Consider the following 26,595-nt stretch of genomic DNA (forward strand, 5'->3'; position numbering starts at 1 on the left):
AACTTGTGCTGTCTCACTCAAAAATAAATAAACAAGCATTTAAAAAATAATAATTTTGTATGTGTAAGAATAATGTAGTAGTTTTAGTATGTCTCCATGCCTTTTAACCCTCACCTTGTACTGTAGTGATTTGTACACACACACAGACACACACACACACACACAGTGTTTATGAATGTTTTCTAATTGACTCTACTTGCACTGTCTCCATCACTGCTGTTAATTCCCTGCTATGCAGAATGATGATATTCTTCATGTGTCAATAGAAATGAGGAATTTTATTTACTTTTCTTCATTAGCTTTTTCTAAATTTTTAAAATGTTTATCTTAGAGAGAGAGAGCACGAGCAAGGGAGGGAGGGTAGAGAGAGAGAGAGGGAGACACAGAATCCGAAACAGGCTCTAAGCTCTGCATTGACAGCGCAGAGCCCGACATGGGGCTCAAACTCATGAACCGTGAGATCATGACCCGAGCTGAAGTTGGATGCCTAATAGACTGAGCCAACCAGGTGCCCCTTCATTAGCTTTTTCATTATCACTCATCTATCCTACAGAAATCCTAATCTATATTTAAATGTTTTCCTTCATGCTCTTTCCCAGGTATTCCTTTCCATTTTCCTGTACTCAGAACCAACGATGTTATATTCTGCACAGCAGTATCAGAATATTTTTGATACTATAGTAGGTATATATCATACCATATAAGGCTTATACAATTCTGAAAAGGGGAATAAGCTAACAGAATGGTGTGGAAAAGGTGGTACAGGTGGGCAAGAGTGGAAGGCACTTTGTAACAGAGGATCTGTTGGACATTGGCTGGAGACTGGCAATCAGATGAGAGGATAACCTGAGGAAAATCCAAAGTGAATGATAAACATTACATAATACAGGGCAGAAATAATTTCCTGTGACTGAATTATGTTATATGTAACAAAGGTATAATAATACAGTCATTATTGGATTAGGATAGTAAAATCATAAATGAATGCCAGTATCAATAAATCAAAAAGCCGTTCTACCTAGAAATGAAACGATGGGGCACCTGGGTGGCTCCGCTGGTTCAGTGTCTGACTTCATCTCAGGTCACGATCTCACAGTTTGTGAGTTCAAGCCCTGTGTTGGGCTCCATGCTGACAGCTCAGAGCCCACAGCCTGCTTTGGATTCTGTGTTTCCCTCTCTCTCTGCCCCTTCCCTGCTCACGCTCTCTCTCAAAAATAAAGAAACATTAAAAAATGAAAGAAAAGACCACCAAATGTGGAAATGTAATTGAAATTAAAAAAATTTTCAGAGAATGATCACATTGAAAATGCAGTTGACCGGTGAAACCAGGGTTAGGGCCCCCATGCCCTGCACAATCAAAAATCCTCATATAACTTTGACTCCTCCCAAACTTAACTATTAATAGCCTACTATTGACTGGAAGCCTTTCCAATAACAAATAGCTAACACATAGTTTATATATTGTATGTATTATATTCTGTATTCATAAAGAAAATGTTAAGAAAATCATAAGAGAAAATACATTTACAGTATTCTATTACCTTCATCAAAAAGTTCACACAGAAGTACACCAACATAGTTCAAACCTCTGTTGTTGAAGGGTCAACTATATTACATATTAAAACCTATGGAGGTCGTTAGTCACACAAAAAGTAAGGATTTACCTGCTTTTGACACTAATTAGCTGTATAACCTTGGGATAGCTGCCTAAATACTCTTTGTCTTAGCAAAATAATACAAGTACTATTCATGTCATCAGGTTATTGAGAAATTAAAAGAGCCCATATATTAAAATTCCTTAGAATAGGGCCTGGTACATGGCAAAAACTATGTAATCTGACAGGAAAACAAGTAGCTTTCTACAACATTAAAAGATCCTTGCTATAATACTGACAATGTTAAATGCAAAGTTCTTCAACCACAAAACAGGTATAATATAATGCATATGGCAGGCAATAAACATAAATTCTGTTTATCCATCTAAGATATAAATTACACAGATTCTTCTAATAATTGTAATGACTCAGGACATGGTTTCTTAGCTGTTCTTCAAGAAGGTGTGATAATAACAAAGCATTTATAGCAATGCTGACTTTAATCACAGTACAATAGCTCTCTCAAAGGATATACTATATGTGTTCTAAAATTCAAAATAAACTCCCTGGGTATCAGGGAAAGTAGAAATATGAAGGGACTGAGAGAATACAAACATGAAGAATGATGGATGTGCTTCATGGAGGTGTCATCTCCAACACAATGTTCAACCCATGCCTTTGGAAACAGAGAAGAGATGTACCCATTTTCTTTCAAAAGATAGTCTTGGGTTTACTGACAAGCAACTCTATGATAGAATAGAGCAGCTGATAGAATAGAGCATATTCTAAATTATATGAAGAAGATAAATTTACCCAGTGAGACCAAGTTGCTATAGTTCTCCATCATCACATCCCAATATAAGTCCCTCTGAGCTGAATCCAGATATTCCCATTCCTCTTGAGAGAAGCTGATGACCACATCCCTGAAAGTCACCAATTCCTGAAACAAAAAACCATATATAAATGAAATATTTTTGAGAAAAAGAATTGCATTATGGTAAGCCAATTAGTAAACTAGTAGGCAAGGGTGGGTAGAATGTTATGGTATGGGAGTAAGGAAATTAGCGCTCCCAAACAGGACTATCTACATATCTTTAAAGAATCTATTTGACTCAGAGAATATCTTCCTGCATATTATGGAATTTCTTAATTCCATAAGCATGTTAAGCATGTCTGGAAATAAAATGAGCTGCATGAATTAATAAAGGTGAGTTTCTATATTCTTGTTTCTCTGTAAAGGAAAAGTATCTAACTTAGAAAATGGGATGTGAACACTAATTTATAATTTCTTGCAGCCCTAAGTTCAACACTGTGTTAAGTATTATTTAACATGATATGATCAGAACTTTTGCTTCTAATGACAAACCATTTAATAAGTACTTTTTAGTGGCTACAGAATAGTCTTACTTGGTGAAAAAATATCAGGCTTAATTGTATTTAGACATTTACAATGGATAAGGTGTTCTTCAATTCTGGGAGTCTACAATCATCTATGTATGATGGAGATCAGTGAAAATCAAATCCAGTCTACCTGGAAACTCCAGTCTCCAGAAGTACAGAATTTTCCCATATGTAATCAAATGGATACATCTGATCTTTATCCAAGAATATGAAAAAGTATGGTAAATTCCTCCATCTAGGTATTCCATTTCTACTCTATAGTTGCTGTTAACAAAAGACTTAACAAATAAGAATGTTGAGGGGCGCCTGGGTGGCGCAGTCGGTTAAGCGTCCGACTTCAGCCAGGTCACGATCTTACGGTCCGTGAGTTCGAGCCCCGCGTCAGGCTCTGGGCTGATGGCTCGGAGCCTGGAGCCTGTTTCCGATTCTGTGTCTCCCTCTCTCTGACCCTCCCCCGTTCATGCTCTGTCTCTCTCTGTCCCAAAAAATAAATAAAAAACGTTGAAAAAAAAAAAAAAAAAAAAAAGAATGTTGAGAATTATTTGGAGAATAGATAGGCACACGAGTTATACTGTTATGTTTGGTTCCAACTCTCACTAGAAAGTGAAAAACTATGGGAATGTGGGGCAGGCCCTATTTGGTACGAAGATTCAGAAAAGGAAATGTTCACAAAGGAGACAGATTCAGCAACTTACATGGTCCATGCTTAGAACTGTAAGGAATTGGTCCGGGAATTCCATTTCTGCCATGACAGCATGAGGAGCTCCGATGACATGCTCCCTGTCAAAACTAATGAAAATTATATATAAAAATATATAGCAAATAAAGAAACATTTGTTCAGGAAAATCTACCAAAACTTATAAGCTGAGAGTCTGCAGTATCTGAACCAAACCTGCACCCTTCCTTGTTCATCACATCTTAGTGAGAAAGATACTCCATTCCAAATTGGTACAATCAAGGACACAGGCTTCCTCACCAATTGTCAACCTGTGTTCCCAGTCAGGTGGCTGTCTTCCTGGGAAGAGCAGGATACCAACATTTCTCATCCTGCCCTCAGCTACCCAATGCTCAGGGAAATGCAGCTAAGGGACATAGATTTTCTTCTGTTTGCTTCCAAACACAAAATGTAATATGTACCTTGGGTGTGGCCCTGGTGAGAATACTGGGGTTCCAGTTGTCTGTCTTGAATCTTGGGGTAGGATTTCCATGCCAACAGATCTTGGCAAACTGAAACCTCTGGCTGCTGCACTCACCCTCTCCCCACCTACAAAGCACCCAGCTCCTAAAAGCAGAAGTGTGACTCAGAGAGAAGCATGCCACTGTCCCTAAACAAGGTCTGTGGCTTGGTGATTTTGTCCAGAGGGAGAAGCTGGCCACAGACAAGAGAGTTCCATATGTGTCTCCATAGGAAATGACCTCATCTGTAACTGTAGCAAAGTTCAAGCCTAAGGACATTCTCAAAAACAGTGAGGTTTTACTAAAAGACTATTAGGAGAAGATTGAAAGATTCGCTGGAGATATATGAACTACAGGCTGGCTAGTTTCCCAGAAAGAATTAGACACTTACAGAGCTGTTCCTTTTGTCAGAACAAATCCCAGATACTGACTTGATTACATTGGTCTGTGAGGCAATATATACTTCACAGCATTGTTGAAAGCAGAAATCATGATTTCTGCAGCTTAACGGCTGGGAGATACTCAAAAGACAGACCTGTGGAAACCACTGTCATCCAAGGGTGACTGTGGTAATAATCAAGGCTGTACCCTAAAGGAGCAATATCACAGATTTTCAGTGTGGGCTGGGGAAGACAGATTGCACTTAAACTAGCTAGTCACTAAAGAAAACAAGCAAATAACAAGTCTGGTGGTGGGGAGCACTAGTAGGGGAAACAGACAAAAATACCAGATATGTTACAATTATCTAAAATTTCTACTTTCTATAAATAAAGAAAAAGTCCAAAGTAATAGGAAAATGGCCCATCAACAAAACAGAAACTGCCTGCAAGAACACCAAATTTAACAAAGACTTCAAAGTAGCCATAAATATATTCAGATAAACAAAAGAACCTATACTTACATAAAGGTATGGTCACAGTGTTACATCAATATCAATTAAGAAAAGCTATTTAATACCACATGGGAATCCTACACTTGAAAAGTATTGTAATATGAAATGAAAATTTCACTAGAGCAACTCAATATTAGATATAAACTGGCAGAAGAAAATACTGGCAAACTTAAAAGATAAATATTGTGCAATCTAACAGGAAAAACAAATGGAAAAGAGACTTAGAAAACCTGGATGCAAGCATACCTACATATATAATGGGCGTATGAGAAGAGAGAAAAGGATCATTTTAACATTGTCCAATAACAATGAAAAGTTCTCAAAGTTACATTTTTTACATCCAGGAAGCTCAACACACCCAGCAGGATCAAGGCACAGAGATCTACAAATAGACACAACATGGTAAAAACGGTGAAATGTGAAAGAGAAATTTGTTTGGTTGTTTTTTTGTTGTTTTGTTTTGTTTTTTAAGTCAGCTCTAGGTGGCATTTGAACTCATGACCCTGAGACAAGAGCCCCTCTTGATCTACCGACTAAGCCAGCCAGGTGCCCGCTGAAAGAGAAATATGAAAGCAGCAAGAAGAAAATGAGTTGTTACTTACAAGTGAGCCCCAGTAAGAATAATTAATGACCTCTCCTCAGAAATAACAGAGACCAGAATGTAAACCAAGACTCAAAAACTTCAACCAGGAATGCTATAATAAGCAAAACTATTTTTTGAAAATGAAGATGAAATAGAAACTGGGAGAATTAATTGCTAGCAGACCTATCTTAATACTGAAGGGAGTTCTTCAAGCAGAAAGCAAATGATTCGAGGCAGTAATATATATCCACATGAAAAGATAAAGAGGGGTGACTGGGTGGCTCAGTGGGTTAAGTGTCCAGTTTCAGCTCAGGTCATGATCTCACAGTTTGGGAGTTTGAGCCTCGCATCAGGCTCAGCTCAGAGCCTGGAGCCAGCGTTAGATTCTGTGTCTCCCCTTTCTCTGCCCATCCCCAGCTCATGCTCCCTCTCTCCTCTCTCTCTCAAAAATAAATGAACATTTAAAAACAAATTTTTTTTAAAAAGAAAAGATAAAGAGCACCAGGAAAGGTAATTATTTGATAATCAAAGACAGTATACATGTATATTTTTTCTCTCTTAGTTAACTGATTTAAATATCAACTATATGAAATAACATGTTTTATTAGGCCTACAATATATAAAAGTATAATTGGGGAGGGGCCAAGATGGCAGAACAACATGGAAGTTTTTTTTGCATTTCGTATCCATGAAATACAGCCATATCAACACTAAACCATCTTGCACATGTAAAAACTGATTGGAGAAGTAACACAACAATCTACACCACCTGAACCAGAGAACAACCACATTCACTGGTGCTGGAACAAGGACGTTAAGGGTGAAGCCTGGTGCCAGATGTGTGTTGTGATTTTCCATATCCCTGAAATGCTGCTACAAGATCATGTGAACTTTTTCTGGGATGGGCTGGCACCCAGCCACAGTCTCTGGGCATCAGCAGCAGCATGGTCCCACAAACGTTCCCGGCTGCGACTGGCACCTGGCCATTACTTGGTGAGACCCTCCCCCAGGTCTGCGCAGGTCAAAGCCACAGTCTCTCAGAAGTGAGGGGAAACACAGCCACAACTGAGAAAAAACGCAGAAGGGGAGGTACAGCCTGGCAACCTGACAGCTTGGTCATGGACAATGTAAAACTAGGGAGTGGATGGAAGCTGAAGACAAAGGACGGGTGCACAATTGCTGATCGGGGAGAACAGAGTTCCGATACTAGAGAGTGGGTATCTGGGTGGTGCCATCTTCACCTCTCCTGCGCATGTGCATACACACCTCTAAGTGACAAAACAATTCACCCCAGTAAGCTAAGCAGTGCCATCTAGTGGAGAATGGAGCCATTACACTAAGTCCTGCCCAACTGGACCAACCTCGCTCTTAAGGAACACCACAAGTCTCTCCGCCTGCTCAGTTTACAGACTATAAAGTGCTTCATAGTTTGACTTCTAGGGGAAAATGTTGTAATTCCAATCGTGTTTCAGTCTGTTCGCTGGTCCATCTATTCAACTTTTTTTTTCTTTTTCTTTTTGTGAATACAGAAAGAAATTTATTTTTATTGTCAATTTTTAACATTTTTCTTTAATTTTTTCTACTATATTTACTTTTGTAAACTTTTAAAATTTTATTTTACTTCTATCATTTCATTTTATTATATTTCATTGTATTCATTTTTCAAATTTTCAAACATTTTCCTTTTCTTTTTTCTTTTTTTTCGTCTTTCCCTTCTTTCTCTAATCTGTCAAGCACCTTTCAACAAGCAGACCAAAATAGACCTAAGATCATAGCATAATTTATTTGATTTTTTGTGTGTTGCTTTTAATATTTTTATTTTAATATTTTTCCCCTTATTCTGTTTCTTCCTTCAAAATGATGAAATGCAGGAATTCACCCCAAAAGAAACAGCAGGAAGAAATAACAGCCAGGGACTTAACACAGATACAAGGAAGATGTCTGAACCAGAATTTAGAATCACGATAATAAGAATACTAGCTGGGGTTGAAAATAGATTAGAATCCCTTTCTGCGGAGATAAAAGAAATAAAAGCTAGTCAGGACGAAATAAAAAATGTTATAACTGAGCTGCAATCTCGAATGGATGCCACAATGGCAAGGATGGATGAGGCAGAGCAGCAAATCGGCAATATAGAGGACAAAATTATGGAGACTAATGAAGCAGAAAAAAAGAGGGAGACTAAGGCAAAAGAGCACAATTTAAGAATTAGAGAAATCAATGACTCATTAAAAAGGAACAACATCAGAGTCATAGGAGTCCCAGAAGATGAGGAGAGAAAAAGGGGGTAGAAGGGTTATGTGAGCAAATCCTAGCGGAAAACTTTCCCAACCTGGGGAAAGACACAGATACCAAAATCCAGGGAGCACAGAGGACTCCCATTTGATTCAACAAAAACCGACTGTCAACAAGGCATATCATAGTCAAATTCACAAAATACTCAGGCAAGAAAAGAATCATGAAAGCAGCAAGGGAAAAAAGTCCTCAACTTACAAGGGAAGGGAAGACAGATCAGGTTTGTAGCAGACCTATCCACAGTAACTTCACAGACCAGAAAGGAGTGGCAGGATATATTCAATGTGCTGAATCATAAAATATGCAGCCAAGAATTCTTTATCCACCAAGGCTGTCATTCAAAACAGAAGGAGAGATAAAAAGTTTCCCAAACAAAAATTAAGAGTTCATGACTACTAAACCAACCCTGTAAGAAATTTTAAGGGGTACTGAGGGAAGAGAAGACAAAAAAACAAAAACAAAACAAAACACCAAAAGCAACAAAGACTAGAAAGGACCAGAGAACACCACCAGAAACTCCCAACTCTACAGGCAACATAATGGCAATAAACTCATATCTTTCAGTACTCAACTCTAAACATCAATGGACTAAGTGCTCCAATCAAAAGACATAGGGTAACAGAATAGATAAGAAAACAAGATCCATCTATATGCCGTTTACAAGAGACCCACTTTAGACCTAAAGACACCTGCAAATTGAAACTAAGGGGATGGAGAACCATCTATCATCCTAATGGTCGCCAAAAGAAAGCCGGAGTAGCTATACTTACATCAGACAATCTACACTTTAAAATAAAGACTAAAACAAGAGATGAAGAAGGTCATTATATAATTAAGAGGTCTATACACCAAGACCTAACACTTGTAAACGTTTATGCTCCAAATGTGGGAGCACCCAAATATATAAATCAATCACAAACATAAACTCCTTGATAATAATACCATAATAGTAGGGGACTTGCAACATCCCACTTACAACAATGGACAGATCATCTAAACAGAAAATCATCAAAGGAAACAATGGCTTTGAATGACACACTGGACCAGATAGACTTAAGAGATAGATTCAGAACATTTCATCCTAAAGCACAGGAACACACATTCTTCTCCAGTGCACATGGAACGTTCTCCAGAATAGATCACATACTGGGACACAAATCAGCCTCAAAAAGTACAAAAAGATCAAGATCATACTGTGCATATTTCAGACCACAATGCTATGAAACTCGAAATCAACCACAAGAAAAACTTTGGAAAGATAACAAATACTTGGAGACTAAAGAACATCCTACTAAAGAATGAATGGGCTAACTAAGAAGTTAAAGAGGAAATTAAAAAGTACATGGAAGCCAATGAAAATAACACAACAGCCCAAAACCAGGTGACACAGCAAAGGTGGTCATAAGAGGAAAGTATATAGCAATCCAGGCCTTCCTAAAGAAGGAAGAAAGATCTCAGATACACAACCTAACTTTACACCTTAAAGAGCTGGAAAAAGAATAGCAAATAAAACCCAAAACCAGCAGAAGACAGGAACTAATAAAGATTAGAGCAGAACTCAATGCTATCAAAACCAAAAAACAGAAGAACAGATCAATGAAACCAGAAACTGGTTCTTTGAAAGAATTAACAAAAATTGATAAATCCCTAGCCAGTATGATCAAAAAGAAAAAGGAAAGGACCCAAATAAATAAAATCAAGAATGAAAGAGGAGCGATCACAACCAATGCAGCAGAAATAAAAACAATAATAAGAGAATATTATGAGGAATTATACACCAGTAAAATGGGCAATCCGGAAGAAATGGACAAATACCTAGAAACATATAAACTACCAAAACTGAAACAGGAAGACATAGAAAATTTGAACAGACCCATAACCCATAACCAGAAATCGACTTAGTAATCAAAAATCTCCCAAAACCAAGAGTCCAGGGCCAGATGGCTTTCCAGGGTAATTTTACCAAACATTTAAGGAAGAGTTAACACCTATTCTCTTGAAGCTGTTCCAAAAAATAGAAATGGAAGGAAAACTTCCAAATTTGCTAGTGCTGAATCCAGCACTACCTTGATTCCAAAACCAGACAAAACCCCACTAAAAGGAGAACTATAGACCAATTTCCCTAATGAACATGGGTGCAAAAATCCTCAACAAGATATTAGCCAACCAGATCCAACAATACATTAAAAAAAATTATTCACCGTGACCAAGTGGGATTTATACCTGGGATGCAGGGCTGGTTCAATATCCGCAAAACAATTAACATGATTCATCACATCACTAAAAGAAAGGACAAGAACCATATGATCCTGTCAATAGATGCAGAGAAAGCATTTGACAAAATACAGCATCCTTTCTTGATAAAAACCCTCAAGAAAGTAGGGATAGAAGGATCATACTTCGAGGTCATAAAAGCCATATATGAAAGACCCAACACTGATATCACCCTCATTGGGGAAAAACTGAGAGCTTTCCTCCTAAGGTCAGTAACAAGACAGGGATGTCCACTCTCGCCACTGTTATTCAACATAGTATTGGAAGTCTTAGCTTAAGCACTCAGACAACACAAGGAAATAAAAGGCATCCAAATTGGCCAGGAGGAGGTCAAACTTTCACTCTTTGCAGATGACATGATACTGTATATGGAAAACCCTAAAGATTCCACCAAAAAAATGCTAGAACTGATTCATGAAGTCAGCAGAGTTGCAGGATATAAAATCAATGTACAGAAATCAGTTACATTCCTATACACCAATAATGAAGCAAACGAAACAGAAATCAAGGAATCAATCCCATTTACAGTTGCACCAAAAGCCATAAAATACCTAGGAATAAATCTAACCAAAGAGTTGAAAAATCTATATGCTGAAAACTATAGAAAGCTTATGACAGAAATTGAAGAAGACACAAAAAAATGGAAAAAGATTCCATGCTCCTGGATAGGAAGAACAAATATTGTTAAAATGTCAATACTACCCAAAGCAATCTACATACATATTCAATGCAATCTCTATCGAAATAACATCAGCATTCTTCACCGAGCTAGAACAAACAATCCTAAAATTTGTATAGAAACAGAAAAGGTCCCAAATAGCCAAAGCAATCTTGAAAAAGAAAGCCAAAGCAGGAGGCGTCACAATCCCGGACTTCAAACTGTATTACAAAGCTGTAATCATCAAGACAGTATGATACTGGCACAAGAACTGACACTCAGATCAATGGAACAGAATAGAGAACCCAGAAATGGACCTACAAACATATGGCCAACTAATCTTTGACAAAGCAGGCAAGAATATCCACTGGAATAAAGACACTCTCTTCAGCAAGTGGTGCTGGGAAAACTGGACAGCGACATGCCAAAGAATGAACCTGGACCACTTTCTTACACCATACACAAAAATAAACTCAAAATGGATGAAAGACCTAAATGTAAGACAGGAAGCCATCAAAATCCTCAAGGAGAAATCAGGCAAAAACCTCTTTGACCTTGGCCGCAGCAACTTTTGACTCAACATGTCTCTGGAGGCAAGGGAAACAAAAGCAAAAATGAACTACTGGGACCTCATCAAAATAAAAAGCTTCTGCACAGGGAAGGAAACTGTCAGCAAAACTAAAAGGTAACCAACGGAATGGGAGAAGATATTTGCAAATGACATATCAGATAAAGGGTTAGTATCCAAAATCTTTAAAGAACCTACCAAACTCAACACCCAAAACACAAATAATCCAGTGAAGAAATGGGCAAAAGACACGTATAGACACTTCTCCAAAGAAGACATCCAGATGGCTGATCAACACGTGAAAAAATGCTCAACATCATTCATCATCAGGGAAATACAAATCAGAACCACAATGAGTTACCACCCGTCAGAATGGCTAATATTAACAACTCAGGCAACAGCAGATGTTGGTGAGGATGTGGAGAAAGAAGATCTCTCTTTTGCACTGCTGGTGGGAATGCAAGCTGGAGCAGCCACTCTGGAAAACAATATGCAGGTTCCTCAAAAAATTAAACATAGAACTACCGTATGACCCAGCAATTACACTACTAGGTATTTATCCAAGGGATACAGTTGTGCTGTTTTGAAGGGGCAGAGGCACCCCCATGTTTATAGCAGCACTTTCAACAATAGGCAAAGTACGGAAAGAACCCAAATGCCCATCGATGGATGAATGGATAAGGAAGATTTGGTATGTATATGTATATGTGTGTATATACATACATATATACGTATATATATATACACGTATATATACACACATATACGTATATATACACACATATATACACATATATATACACACATATACGTATATATACACACATATACATATATATGTATATATGTGTGTGTATATATGTATGTACACACACACATATATACATGTATATATACACACGTATATACATATATGTACACACATATATATACATATATAATGGAGTATTACTCGGCAATCAAAAAGAATGAAATCTTGCCTTTTGCAACTACATGGATGGAACTGGAGGGCATTATGCTAAGTGAAATTAGAGAAAGACAAAAATCATATGACTTCACTCATATGAGGACTTTAAGGTACAAAACAGATGAACATAAGGGAAGGGAGCAAAAATAATATAAAAACAGGGAGGGGGGGAAAAACCATAAGAGACTCTTAAATATGGAGAACAAACAGAGGGTTATTGGAGGGGTTTTGGGAGGGGGGATGGGCTAAATGGGTAAGGGCATTAAGAATCTACTCCTGAAATCATTGTTGCACTATCTGCTAACTAATTTGGATGTAAATTAAAAATAAATAAGAAAGGAAAAAATAAAAATAAAAGTATAATTTGTACTTCTATAACACAAAGGAGGTGGGTAGCAAAGCTATACTGGGTAAGTAACTGAATACAGATGGTACTTTGAATCCACAGCATCAAATGTAGAAAATCAAAAACAATAAGGGGCACCTGGCTGGCTGAGCTGGCAGAGCATGTGACTCTTGAGCTTGGGATCATGAGTTCAAGCCCCCCATTGGGTGCAGAGGTTACTTAAAAAAAAAAGATAAATAAAATTAATATAACAAATGCTATATATGTATATAAGATTTCTTTTGTTCTGCTTTTTAAAAGACAACATTTCTATATCTCATTGGAATTTAGTATATACTGGAAGCTGTACACTGGAAGCTGTACACATTATATACTGGAAGCTCTGGATCAACCATTAAAAATATTTGCAAATCATTTATCTCATAAGGGGTTAAATACCCAAAATATATAAAGGATTCCTACAACTCAGTATAAAAAAAGACACAATCCAATTAAAATACGGGCAGAGGATCTGAATACATATTTTCTCCCAAAATACAAGAGGCAAACAAATAAATGAAATGGTGCTCCACATCATTAATCATCAGAGAAATGCAAATCAAAACCACAATGAGATACTGATTTACACCTGTTAGAATGGCTATTATCAAAAAGAAAAGGAGTAACAAGTGTTGGAAAGTTGTGGAGGAAAGGGAAACCTACACTATTGAGAATGTAAATGGGTGCAGCAGTTATGGAAAACACTATGGAGGTTCCTTAATAAAGTAAACAGAACTATTGTATGATCTAGCAATTCCACCTCTGGATATTTATCTAAAGGAAATGAAATCTCTCAAAAAGATTTCTGCACACTCTAGTTTCACTGCAACATTATTTACAATACACAAGGCATGGAAACAACTAAATGTTCATTGATGGGTGGAATGTTAAAGAAAATTTGGTGTGTATACACAATGGAATGTTATTTTGCCATAAAAAACTAAGGAAATCCTGCCATTTGCAACTACATGAATTGACCTTGAGAGGATTATGCTAGGGGAAGTAAGTCAGAGAAAGACAAATACTGAATGATCTCACTTATATCTGGAATTAGATTTAAAAACAAAATACCTCACAAATACAACACATTGGTAGCTTCCATCGGTGTGGGGGTAAGTGGAAGAGTGGGTGGGCGAAATGGGTGAAAGTGGTCAAGGAAGGTACAAATTCCCAGTTATAAAGTAAGTCAAGGGGATATTAATGTACAGCATAGTAATTATACTTAATGATGCAGCATATGTTTGAAAGTGGCTAAGATGTTAAATCTTAAAAGTTCTCATCAGAAGGAAAAAAGTTAACAGAAGAAGGTGATGGATGTTAACTAAATTTATTTCAGTAATCATTTTGTAATATATACATATATTAAATCATGTATACCAGAAGTAATTGTATGTCAATTATATCTCAATAAAACTAAATGAATTAAGAACAGTGGTGAAGGCAACTAAAAGGCAAAAATATATAACCCAATAGAATTGCATTTTTTTGTTTGTTGTTCCTCCTTTTTTGTAATACGTTTAAAGACCTGCATAAAACATAATTATAAACCTATTTAAAGGGTACACTGTATAAAGATATAATCTAGGACAAAAGCAACTTTAAAAGGGAGAATTTGAGCAGTTACAGGGGCAAAGTTTTTCTATTAAAGCTAAATAGGCGTACAGTGAAGGTTTGACTCAGCGGGTCTGAAATGTTTAAAGCTTTGCCTATTCCAAACAAAAGTGAAGGTCCTTTACTAGCTCCTGGTAGATTACCTGGCATTTAATGATTTTAATCTGTATCCTGTCACTGGCGGGGGCGGGGGGGGGGGGGGGCAAAAACTGAGTACCACAGTTTTTCTGACTTTTTAAAAAAAGGTTTGTTTATTGGGCACCTGGGTGGCTCAGCTGGTTAAGTGTCCAACTTCAGCTCTAGTCATGATCTCACAGCTCATGAGTTTGAGCCCCACATCAGTCTCTCTATTGTCAGCACAGAGCCTTTGTGGTATCTTCTGTCTCCCTCTCTTTCTGCCCCTCCCTGCTCATGCACTCATTCTCTCTCTCTCAAAAATAAACCTTTTTAAAAAGAAAAAACTCATGCAAAAAAATGTTTATTTTGAGAGAGAAAGAGAAATTGGGGGGGGGGGGAGGTGGGCCGAGAAAGGGAGAGAATCCCAAGCAGGCTCCATGCTTTTAGCGCAGAGCCCCCTGAAGGGCTCTATCCCACAAATCATGAGATCATGACCTGAGCTGACACCAAGAATTGGGACATTTAACTGAGCCACCCAGATGCCCCAAATTTTTTTTTACTTTTGTGAGTCCTTCTAGAAAATCACTGAACCGGAGAGTGATTTTGGGACCCCTGAATAAAGTTAGTTTTATTTCAAACTAGTTCATCACAAATGCAAATTTTTAATTGAAATCTACAGGATAAATGCTAATAAAATGATTAAATTGTATAATGAATAGGACATATAAAAGGAGTCAAATGGTAAACTACAAAAAAAAGTCAGTGGAACAGAAAGAAAGTCATTAATTAGGGACAGAAAAGCACAGAAGAGGGGCACCTGGATGGCTCAGTCAGTTAAGCATCCAATTTCAGCTCAGGTCATGATCTTACAGCCCATGGGTTCGAGCCCCACATTGGGCTCTGCTGACAGCTCAGAGCCTGGAGCCTGCTTTGGATTCTGTGTCTCCCTCTCTCTCTGTCCCTCCCTCGCTCTCTCTCTCAAAAATAAATAAACATTAGAAAATTAAAAAAAAAAACATAGAAGACACAGTATATATAGAAAACAAGTAGAAAAGTCCTCCTCAGTTATTACTTTACATGCAAATGTATTAGAATCTTCAACTAAAATGCAGACATTGGCAGAATGGATAGAAAATACAGTGCAACTGTAGTCAGTCTACAACAAACTGATGACAAATCCAAACATATAAATAGGTTGAAAATAGGATATAAAAATGTGTTGCATACCAGTAGTCCTCAAAGAGTTGGAAGCCTACATGAGACCAAATAGGCTTAGAAGAGACAAGAGACAAAGGAACATCTTCTATGTAGATAAAAGGGGTCAGCCCACCAAGAAAATACAACTACTATGAATATATATGCCTTAAAGCCCAAAATATATGAAGCAACAATTGACAGGATTGAGGGGAGGAATAGAAAGTTCTACAATATAGTTTGAGACTTTAATAAACCAACTCCAATAATGGATAGAAAGACTAGGCAAAAGAGAATTTGGAAATAGGAGAGTACAGCAACACTATAAATCAATTGGATATCCCAGACATACACCAAACACAACACCAAATACCAGAATACATATTCTCAAGTACAAATGAAAAATGGTCTAGAATAGATCATATGTTAGGCCATAAAAGAAAACAACACAATGGAATATTAGCCATCAAAAGGAAACAATTACTGATACCTGTTACATCATGTGAAATTTGAAAACATGCTAACTGGAAGAGGCCAGACACAAATGCCTTTCAATTATTATATTGTTGTCCCATTTATATGAATATTAATCCATTTATTTGAAATACCTAAAGTAGATAAAACTTTAGATTTTGAAAAATTCGTTGTTGCAAGGGGTTGAGGGAGAGGCAGTGAAGAGTGATTACTTCCCTTTCGGGATGATGAAAAATTCTGCAATTAGATGGTGAAGGTTGCACATTGTGGATTTACTTAATATCACTGAATTGTATACTGTAAAATGATTAAATAGCAAATCCTGTTATGTATATTTTCACAATTAACTGACAGAGATAGAGAAAGACAATTCAGCAAAAGTGGCCACAGACGTCAATATCCCACACTCATAATGGATAGAACAATTAGGAAAAAAGGTCAAGGAAACAGAAAAATCTATAACCAACACTATAAACCACTTAGACTTAACAGACATTTATAAAACACTTCACCCAACAATAGCAAAATATACATTCTTTTCAAATGCACATGGAATATTTTCCACAAGAAACTATATGCTAGGCTAGAACAGAAAACTTAATAAATTAAAAAAAAAACAATGAAAAACAGTTTGTCTATCCATAATGTAGTTAGAAATAAATAACAGAAAAATGGGAAACTCAAAAACATGGAATTTAAACAAAACACTCCTAGGGGCGCCTGGGTGGCTCAGTAGGTTAAGCGTCTGACTCAAGCTCAGGTCATGATCTCACTGTCTGTGAGTTCGAGCCTGGGCTCTGTGCTGACAGCTCAGAGCCTGGAGCCTGCTTCGGATTCTGTGTCTCCCTCTCTCTCTGCCCCTCCCCCATCATGCTCTGTCTCTGTCTCTGAAAAATGGATAAAGTTTAAAAAAAATTTTTTAAACAAAACACTCCTAAATAATCAATATATTAAAAATGAAAAAGGAAGGGCACCTGGGTGTCTCAGTCGGTTGCGCGTCCAACTTCAGTTCGGATCATGATCTCACAGTCCATGAGTTTGAACCCTGCATTGGGCCCTGTGCTGACAGCTCAGAGCCTGGAGCCTGCTTCAGATACTGTGTCTCTCTCTCTCTCTCTGCCTCTCCCCTGCTCATGCTCTCTGTCTCTAAAATAAATAAAAAAACATTTAAAAAAAATTTTTTTTAATGAAAAAGGAAACTAGAAAACAATTTGTGAATAATAAATGAAGACAACATATCAAAACTTATGACATGCAATTAATGATTAGAGGAAAGCTTTTAAAGTTTAAAGTGCCTGTAATTAAAAGTAAATATCTAGGTCAAATTTAACCTCCCTCCTTAAGTCACTGTAAAAAGAAGAGTAAACATATCATATATGAAAAATATCCAAAAATAAATGAAACTAAAATCTGGTTCTATGAAAAGTGGGGTTTTTTATTAAAATTTTTTTTAAATGTTTATTTTTGAGTGGGGGGGGGGAGGGGCAGAGAGAGAGGAAGATACAGAATCTGAAGCAGGCTCCAGGCTCTCAGATGTCAGCACAGAGCCTGACACAGGGCTCAAACCCACAAACCGCAAGATCGTGACCTGACCAAAGTCGGATGCTTAACCAACCTAGCCACCCAGGCGCCCCTGGTTCTATGAAAAGTTTTTAAAAGTTCACAAATGTTTAGATGATCAAGAATGACCAGAGAGAACGAAGACTCCTATTACCACAATCATAAGTGAAAGAGGGGACAGTACTACCAACCTTACAGAAATAAAAATTGATTACAAAGGAATAGGATGAACAATTGTACAACAAGAAATCGGGAAGCCCATGGGGCGCCTGGGTGGCTCAACTGGTTCAGTGTTCAACTCTTGGTTTCCACTCAGGTCATGATCTCATGGTGCATGGGATTGGGCTCCCGTGTCAGGGCTCTGTGCTGACAGCATGGAGCCTGCTTGGGATTTCTCTCTCTCTCTCTCTCTCTCTCGCCTGCTTGGGATTTCTCTCTCTCTCTCTCTCTCTCTCTCTCTCAATCTCTCTTTCTCCCTCTGCCTCTCCTCTGCTCATGCACTCTCTATCTCTCTCTCAAAATAAATAAACATTAAAAAAAATCAGAAAACTCAGATGAATTGAATAAATTCATACAAAGGCACAAACTTACAAATCTACTCGTGGAGGTAGAATATTTGAATAATATTCTAACAAATAAGTAAATGAATTAGTTATTTTAAAAACTAGCCATAAAGAAAAGCCTAGGTCAGCACAGCTTCACAGTTAAAGTCTACCAAACCAAGCAGAATACTAATTCTTTACAAACTCTTGAAGTAAAAAGGAGGGAAAACTTCCTAATTTTATGAACCCAAAATTAACCTGATAGCTACATCAGAAAAAGACATTACAAAAAAGGGCAACTATCACTAATACCTTTTATGAATATGGATACAAAAAATCTAAACAAAACACTAGTAATCTGAATCTAGGAACATATAAAAAGAATTATATACCTTGACCAAGTGGGATTTATCCGTGGAATTCAAAATTAGATTGTTAATCTAATGTAACATATCGGAATAATAAAAAATAGGAGCACATGGGTGGTTCAGTCAATTAAGCATCTGACTCTAGATTTTGGCTCAGGTCATGATCTCACCGTTCATGGGTTCAAGCCCTACCTCAGGCTCTGCACTGACAGTGCTGAGCCTGCTTGGGATTCTCTCTCTGCCTCTTTCTCTGCCTCTTCCCCACTCACGTGCTCTGTTTTTCTCTCTCTCTCTCTCTCAAAATAAATAAAACTTAAAAAAAAAAAAATAAACTACATGACCATCTTCATTCATGAAGAGAAAGCATTTACAAAATCCAACACCCTTTCATGACAAAAGAGAGTGAACGTATGAATAGAAGGGAACTATCTCCACAGGATAAAATTGACAGCTACCATTAGATTTAGTGATGCTTACCCCTGATGTTGGAAGAGGACAAGTCTATACCTTATTGCCTCTTCTAATCAACATTGTTCTACAGATCTAGCTGGGACAAATAGGAAATATCAATAAAGGCACCCATAGTGGAAAGAAGGAAGGAAAATGATCTCCATTAATAGATGGCATGACCTTATATACAGAAAATCCAAAAATTTGACTATAACACTATTAGAATGGAGCAAGATTGCAGGATGCAAATAAATATGCAAAAATAAAATATTTTTATACATATGCAATAACAATCTGAAATAAGTAATTCCATTTATAATAGTATCCAAATTAATAAAATATTTAACAAAAATTCAAACTGTATACTTTAAAAAATACAAAATACTAATGAAAGAACTTAAGGTAATTAAGTGAAGATCATCCCATGTTTATGAACCAGGCTACTCAATAATAAGATCACGATATTCTCCAAAGTGATCTAAACATTATGCAACTCCTGTCAGAGTCCCAACTGGCTTCTTTGTAGAAACTGACATGCTGACTTCTAAATTCATACGAAATTGCAAGTAATTCAGAATAACCAAATCAGTTAGGGAAAAAAAAAACCCTGAAAAACTAACATTTACCAATCTAAAAGTTACAGATATACAATAATCAAAGCAGTTGGACACTGGCATAAGGTTAGATGTATCTACTGTTTTGTTTTTTGGTTTTTTTTTTTTTTTTTTTTTTTTTTTAGAGAGCACAGGCAGGGGAGAAGGGCAGAGGGAGAGAGAGAATCCCAAGCAGGTCCCACACCCAGCATGGAGCCGATTTGGGGCTCGGCTCGATCCCCACAGCCCTGTGATCATGACTCAAGCCAAAATCAAGTCGGACACAACTAAGCCACCAGGCGCCCCATAAGGTTAGATATATCAATCAACAGAATAGAACTGATTGGAAATTAAATCCATGTATCTCTCTGGTCCATTGATTTTTCTTTTTTATTTTGAGAGAGAGCGAGTAGGGAGGGGCAGAGAGAGAGAAGGAGAGGATCCCAAGTAGGCTCCATGCTGTCAGCACAGAGCCTGATGTGGGGTTCAAACTCACAAACTGTGAGATAATGACCTGAGCAGAACCCAGGAGTCGGATGCTTAACCTACTGAGCCACCCAGGTGCCCCTCTGGTCAAATAAGTTTTGACAAGAGTGCAAAGACCTTTTAGTGGAGAAAGGACGGTCTTTTTAACAAATGATGATAGGAAAACTGGATAGCTACATACAAAAGAATGAAATTAGACCCTTTCCTCACAATATATACAAAGATGAACTAAAAACTGATCAATGACCCAACTGTAAGGCATGCAAATATAAAACCTATAGAAGAAAATACAGGAGTAAATCATCATGACCTTAAATTTGGCAAAGGATTCTCAGCACACCAAAAGCACAAACAAGGAGAAAAAAATGGAAAAATTGGGCTTCATCAAAATTGAAATTTTCAAAGAACATTCCCGGTAAAACTGAAAACACAATCTACAGAATAGGAGAAAATATTTATAAATGATATATTTGATAAGGGTTTAATAGCCACATTATGTAAAGATGCCCACAACTAAAGAACAAAAAGACATCTGGTAACAGATTTCAATAGACATTTCTCCAAAGAAGATATAGAAATATCAATAAGCATGTGGAGGAAAAATATGCCAAAAGTCGTGATCAGGGAAATGCATATAAAAACCATAACAGGGGCACCTGGGTGGCTCAGTCGGTTTTGCGACCCACCTCGGCTCAGGTCATGATCTTACAGTCCGTGAGTTCGAGCCCTGTGTCGGGCTCTGTGCTGACAGCTCTGAGCCTGGAGCCTGCTTCGGATTCTGTGTCTCCCTCTCTCTCTGACCCTCCCCCGTTCATGCTCTGTCTCTCTCTGTCTCAAAAATAAATAAACATTTAAAAAATAAATAAATAAATTTAATGAGAGGGGTGCCTGGGCAGCTCAGTAGGTTGAGCGTCCGACTTCGGCTCAAGTCATGATCTCGCGGTCTGTGAGTTCAAGCCCAGCATCGGGCTCTGTGCTGACAGCTCAGAGCCTGGAGCCTACTTCTGACTCTGTGTCTCCCTCTCTCTCTGCCCTCCCCTGCTCATGCTCTGTCTCTCTCTCTCTGTCAAAAACAAATAAACATTAAAAAAATTTTTTTAATAAAAAATTATTTTAAAAAAATTTAATGAGAGAGAGCAAGAGCAAGTGCTGGGGGGTTGAGGGACAGAGAGAGAGGGAGACAGAAGATCTGAACTGGGCTCTGTGCTGGCAGCAGAGTCCCATGTGAGGTTCAAACTCATGAACTGCAAGATCATGACTTGAGCTAAAGTCAGATGCTCAACTGACTGAGCCACACAGGTGCCCCTATTAATTTATTTTAAAAGACAGCATGTGTGTGAAAGGTGGGTAGGGGCAGAGAGGGAGAGGGAATCCTAAGCAGGCTCTGCACTGTTACTGCAGAGCCCAATGCAGGGCTCAATCTCACAAACTGTGAGATCATGACCTGAGGTGATGTCAATAGTCAGACACTCAACCAGCTGAGCCACCCAGATGCTCCAACTGGATGATTCATTTAAAATGCTAAAAGGGCATCAGCTGGCTCAGTCCATAGAACATGCGACTCTTGATCTTGGGGTCGTAAATTCAAGCACCAGGTTGGCCACAGAGATTACTTAAAAAAAAAAAGTTAAAATGCTAAAAGAAACACTGTCAACTGAGAACTTTATATGTGGCAAAACTGTCCTTTAGAAAATGGGGGGGGGGGAGTAAAAAAAAAAGTTAAAAAAAGTGGGGGAGAAATTAAGACTTCCCTGATAAAGGAAAACTGAGAGTTCATTTTCACTAGACATTCTCTACAAAAATCCCAAAGGGAGACTTTCAAGTTGAAAGGAAGCCAGACAGTAACTCAAACCCATATGGAGATATAAAAAACTCCCGTAGAGGAAAATACATAGGGAAAATATAAAAGCCATTATTTTTGTAATTTTGGTTTAACTCCACCTTTTGTTTTCTACAGATATAAAAGATAAATGAATAAAAAATAGTTATATATACATTAATGGGTACACAGTACATAAAAATGTTAATTCATGGGACACCTGGCTGGTTCAGTTGGTGGAACATCCAACTCCTGATCTCATGGTCATGAGTTCAAGCCCCATGTTGGGCATAGAGCCTATTAAAAAAAAAAAAGTTGGGGTGCTTGGGTGGCTCAGTCGGTTAAGCATCCGACTTCGGCTCAGGTCATGATCTCGCGGTCCGTGGGTTCGAGCCCCGCGTCGGGCTCTGTGCTGACAGCTCGGAGCCTGGAGCATGTTTTGGAATCTGTGTCTCCCTCTCTCTCAGACCCTCTCCCGCTCATGCTCTGTCTCTCTCTGTCTCAAAATAAATAAACGTTAAAAAAAAAAAAGTTACCTCATGACTTAATCTAAAGTCAGTGAAAGTAGAACTGAAAAGCAGAGTTTTTGTATGTGAACAAAGTTGATGTCAATTTAAAATAGATTGTTATATAACTTTAGGATATATACTTCCCAAGGTAACCACAAACAGGATACTATAGAACATACCCAAAAGGGAATCAAAGAGTGTCACTATCGGTACAGAGTTTCAGTTTAGAAGATGAGAAAGTTCTGGAGATAGGTGGTGATGGTTGCATAACCATGTAAGTGTATTTAATGCCACTGAATTTTAACCTTAAAAATGTTTAATATACTAAATCTTATTTAAATATATTTTAGCAGAGTAAAATACTACAGTGAGATACTACTTCATACCTACTAGGATACCTACAAAGAAAAAGTCAGGTACTAACAGGTGTTGGGGGGATGTGGATAAATCAGAACCCTCATATGCTGCTGATTGTAATTAAAAATAGTGTGACTGCTTTGGAAAACAGTCTAGCAATTTTTCAAAATGTTCAAAATGGAGTTACCATATGATACAGCAATTCAACTGGTAGGCATATAGAAGAGAAACGAAGATGTATATCTACACAAAAACTTGAACATGAATATTCTTTGCAGGACTACTCATAAGAATCAAAAGGTAGAGGAGTGCCTGGGTGGCTCATTATTTAAGACTCCAACTGTTAATGACACAAATGCCCATCAAAAAATAGGACAGATGTGCCTGGATGGCTCAGTCAGTAGAGCATGTGACTTTTGATCTTGGAGTCATGAGTTGAACCCCATTTTGGGCATAGAGATTAGTTAAAAAAAAAAGTAGAGCAAAATAAAATAGGATTTATTCTTATTATGGGAGATTACCTAATGATAAAATAGTACAAACACAGATGATTCTCACAAATGCGAAATTAAGCAAAACAGGCCAGATAAAAATGTACACAATATTATGTAAAATCACATATCAACTTCTTTTATATGAATCTAATTAAAATGAATCTATCATAATAGTGGTAAGAACAGTGGTTACCTTTGTTGAGGGTAGGGAGGGGTGAGTTGGTAATGACTAGAAGGAAATACGTTTTTCTTGATTAGGAAAATGGTTAAATGGGTATATATACATGTTAAAATGTGATGGTTAAATGGGTATATATACATGTTAAAAACAAACTAGAATGTTGTTTGCATGATTTGCAGTAATTTATGTTTCAGTTAGAAAAAATATATAAAACACATGCATAGATAAGGTGGCAGAGGTGAGTTTGGAATTCACATTCTTCTCACTACAAAGTAAGTTCTAACTCTGGTTCTTGCCTGTGTAGTGCAGAATTACTTCATTATGGAATGAAATCTGAGCATGAATAATTTGATGGAAAGTTAGAAATAATGTATAACCTACCAAAATACACTAAAGCATAAAGGTTAGTAAATAATTCCATTCACCTCCATGGATATCACTTGGGTGCAATAAAAATTATCTTAGTAGACCTGGAGTACACAGACTCTGCACTTTCCAAAGAAAGGAATGGCCCTTGGCCAGCTACTGTGAAATAAGCTGGGAGCCCTTAGAATATCCTCCCTTTAAAAGCTTTTTTTGAGGGACACCTGGGTGGTTCAGTTGGTTAAGTGACTCTTGATTTCAGCTCAGGTCATGATCTCACAGTTCCTGAGTTCGAGCCTCATGTCGGGCTCTGTGCTGATGGTGTGGGGCCTGCCTGGGATTCTCTCTCCTCTCTCTCTGCCCTTCCCCTGCTCACTCACTCTCTCTCTCTCAAAAATAAATAAGTAAACTTAAAAAATAATAAAAGCTTTTTTGAGCTATGCCAAATAGTCTATGCTAACAATGTGACTTTTGGTAAACTGTTTTGTTGCCAGGGGCCCTCTGTAGGGGCTTGAAATTGAGTAGGTAAGGGTAAATCACATAGTTACTCCATGCCTATATTTCATTTGTTTGTTTGTTTCCCGTGGCTGTTTCTGATCCTCAATAAAAACTCTGGACCCAAAGCTCAGGTGAGCTTCCATGGCTCAGTTCACATGTGTTCTTACAAATTGTTGCTGGGAGAATTAAGCACTGTTTGTGTGAGTCCAATGGAAGCTCACATCTAGTTTTTTCCTGCTCTTCATCCTATGTGACTTTTCTCTTTGCTGAATTTAATCCTATGTGACTTTTCTCTTTGCTGATTTTAAATTATATCCTTTCATAACCACCATTTTCTTTAATTCTGTAAGTCCTAGCACATCATCAAATTTGAGGATGTTTTTGGGGAACTCTGACAAATCATGGCTTTAGTGTAAGTTGATCAAAACCTTATAGCCTTGGGTTTGTGTCCATTATATCCCTTTTCAACAACTACAAAGGGACATTGTCTGATTTCTTTAATAATCTTTACCATACCCTACCATAGTTTTAGTCCTATTCATAGTATATATTTACATGGTCTGTTATAAACAAGTTAAGGGATAGAAGCTATGTCTCTTTAAGTTACATGAACAATACTGGCATACTTTAGGCACTTAATTACATGTTACATGAACAATATTGGCAAATTGTAGGCACTTAATATCTGATGTTTGACTTAGAAATGCAAATTCTAGAAATTCTTCCTTAAGAAACAGATATAAGGGTGCCTGGGTGGATCAGTTGTTGAGCATCCACCTTCAGCTCAGGTCATGATCTCACAGTTTGTGAGTTCGAGGCCCACATCAGGCTTGCTGCTGTCAGTATAGAGCCTGTTTCGGATCTTCTGTCTCTCCTCTCTCTCTCTCTGCCCCTCCCTCACGCTCTCTCTCCCTCAAAAAAACATTTAAAAAAAGAAAAGAAACATATAAAAGCAGGGATGCCTGGCTGGCTCAGTCGGTAGAGCATGTGACTCTTGATCTTGGGATTGTGAGTTCAAGCCCCATGTTGGGCATGGAGCCTACTTTAAAAAAAAAAAGAAAAGAGGGGCGCCTGAGTGGCTCAGTCGGCTGAGCGTCCGACTTTGGCTCAGGTCATGATCTCACGGTCCGTGAGTTCGAGCCACGTGTTGGGCTCTGTGATGACATCATAGAGCCTGGAGCCTGCTTTGAATTCTGTGTCTCCCTCTCTCTCTGCTCCTCCCCCGCTCATGCTCTGTCTCTCTCTCTCTCTCCTTCAAAAATAAATTTAAAAAAGCATTAAAAAGAAAAGAAACATATGAATGCAGATAAAATTCTATTATAAAGATCCACATATACTACAAAATAGTTTATGATCATTCTGAATATCTAATAGTAGGCAATAAAGGTTAAATAAAGGTTAAAGTATGGTGAGCTGTAGGTTGTCAATATCTGCAGTATTTGCCCTTGATCCATATTAAATGTTGATGAAAAAAATTTGATGAATTAGTGAGACAATCAGATTTAAAAAATGATCAGAGGTTGTATACTATCATAATAAAGAACATAGAATCTGTCGTCCAAAATTCAGTTCATTAACCTTATTTTTGGTTGTTACTAACTGTGTAACTTTTTACTACATTACTTAACTGACTTTATTTCCTCATCAGTAAAATGGGAAAAACAACAGTGACCTACCTCAAAGTGTTGCTGTATGTATCAAATGAAATAAAACACATAAAGCACTTTCAGTGGCATAACAATGACACCAAGTAAAAGTTGCCTATTAATTAATGAACTTGTAAAGAATATTTCATGTATCTTGTTTCATTATTTTTGAAAATTCCCTTTGTTCTCCTTTTTCTTACAGTGAAATATGAGATTCTCAGGTCTGTTTTTCCATGTCATGTTAACTTATTTCAGTGTCCAACCTTCAGATTACAGTTCTTCCTCATTAATAATATTTGTCACAAAGATTCTCAAAAAGCATAGGAGGACAAATATTCTTGCCCTCCACATAAAGCTGCACACATATAACTAGTTCAAAGAATCTTATCTAACAAGCGACAGCTTGAGCCTAATAATAAAAGGCTCAATCTTGTTCCCATATCCAACAGAGGAGTTGTATGCATATTTACTTCTGTGTCTGTAAATATGTCCTTTCAAGTATAATGTGTATGATGAGGTCTTGTATGAAACTTGGATC

The 26,595-nt window shown here is 37.5% G+C and overlaps 1 protein-coding gene across 12 annotated transcripts in view; it reads right to left on the reverse strand.

The window, feature by feature from the left end:
- ZNF260 (zinc finger protein 260) overlaps positions 1-26,595 on the reverse strand; it is a 117,670-nt gene that overhangs the window by 41,852 nt on the left and 49,223 nt on the right. For 5 of the 12 annotated variants that reach the window (XM_058709448.1, XM_058709445.1, XM_058709447.1 and 2 more), the window contains 3 exons: positions 17,166-17,337; positions 3,692-3,785; positions 2,409-2,535 (listed from right to left, as the gene is read on the reverse strand). In XM_058709448.1, the coding sequence (XP_058565431.1) occupies positions 2,409-2,535; positions 3,692-3,745 (181 nt within the window). In that variant the 5' untranslated portion in view covers positions 3,746-3,785; positions 17,166-17,337. The remainder of the gene's footprint in view (positions 1-2,408; positions 2,536-3,691; positions 3,786-17,165; positions 17,338-26,595) is intronic. The other 7 variants (XM_058709456.1, XM_058709443.1, XM_058709450.1 and 4 more) reach the window with 2 other exon arrangements.

The sequence above is a fragment of the Neofelis nebulosa genome, chromosome 17 (assembly GCF_028018385.1).
Source record: "Neofelis nebulosa isolate mNeoNeb1 chromosome 17, mNeoNeb1.pri, whole genome shotgun sequence".
Taxonomy (NCBI): domain Eukaryota; kingdom Metazoa; phylum Chordata; class Mammalia; order Carnivora; family Felidae; genus Neofelis; species Neofelis nebulosa.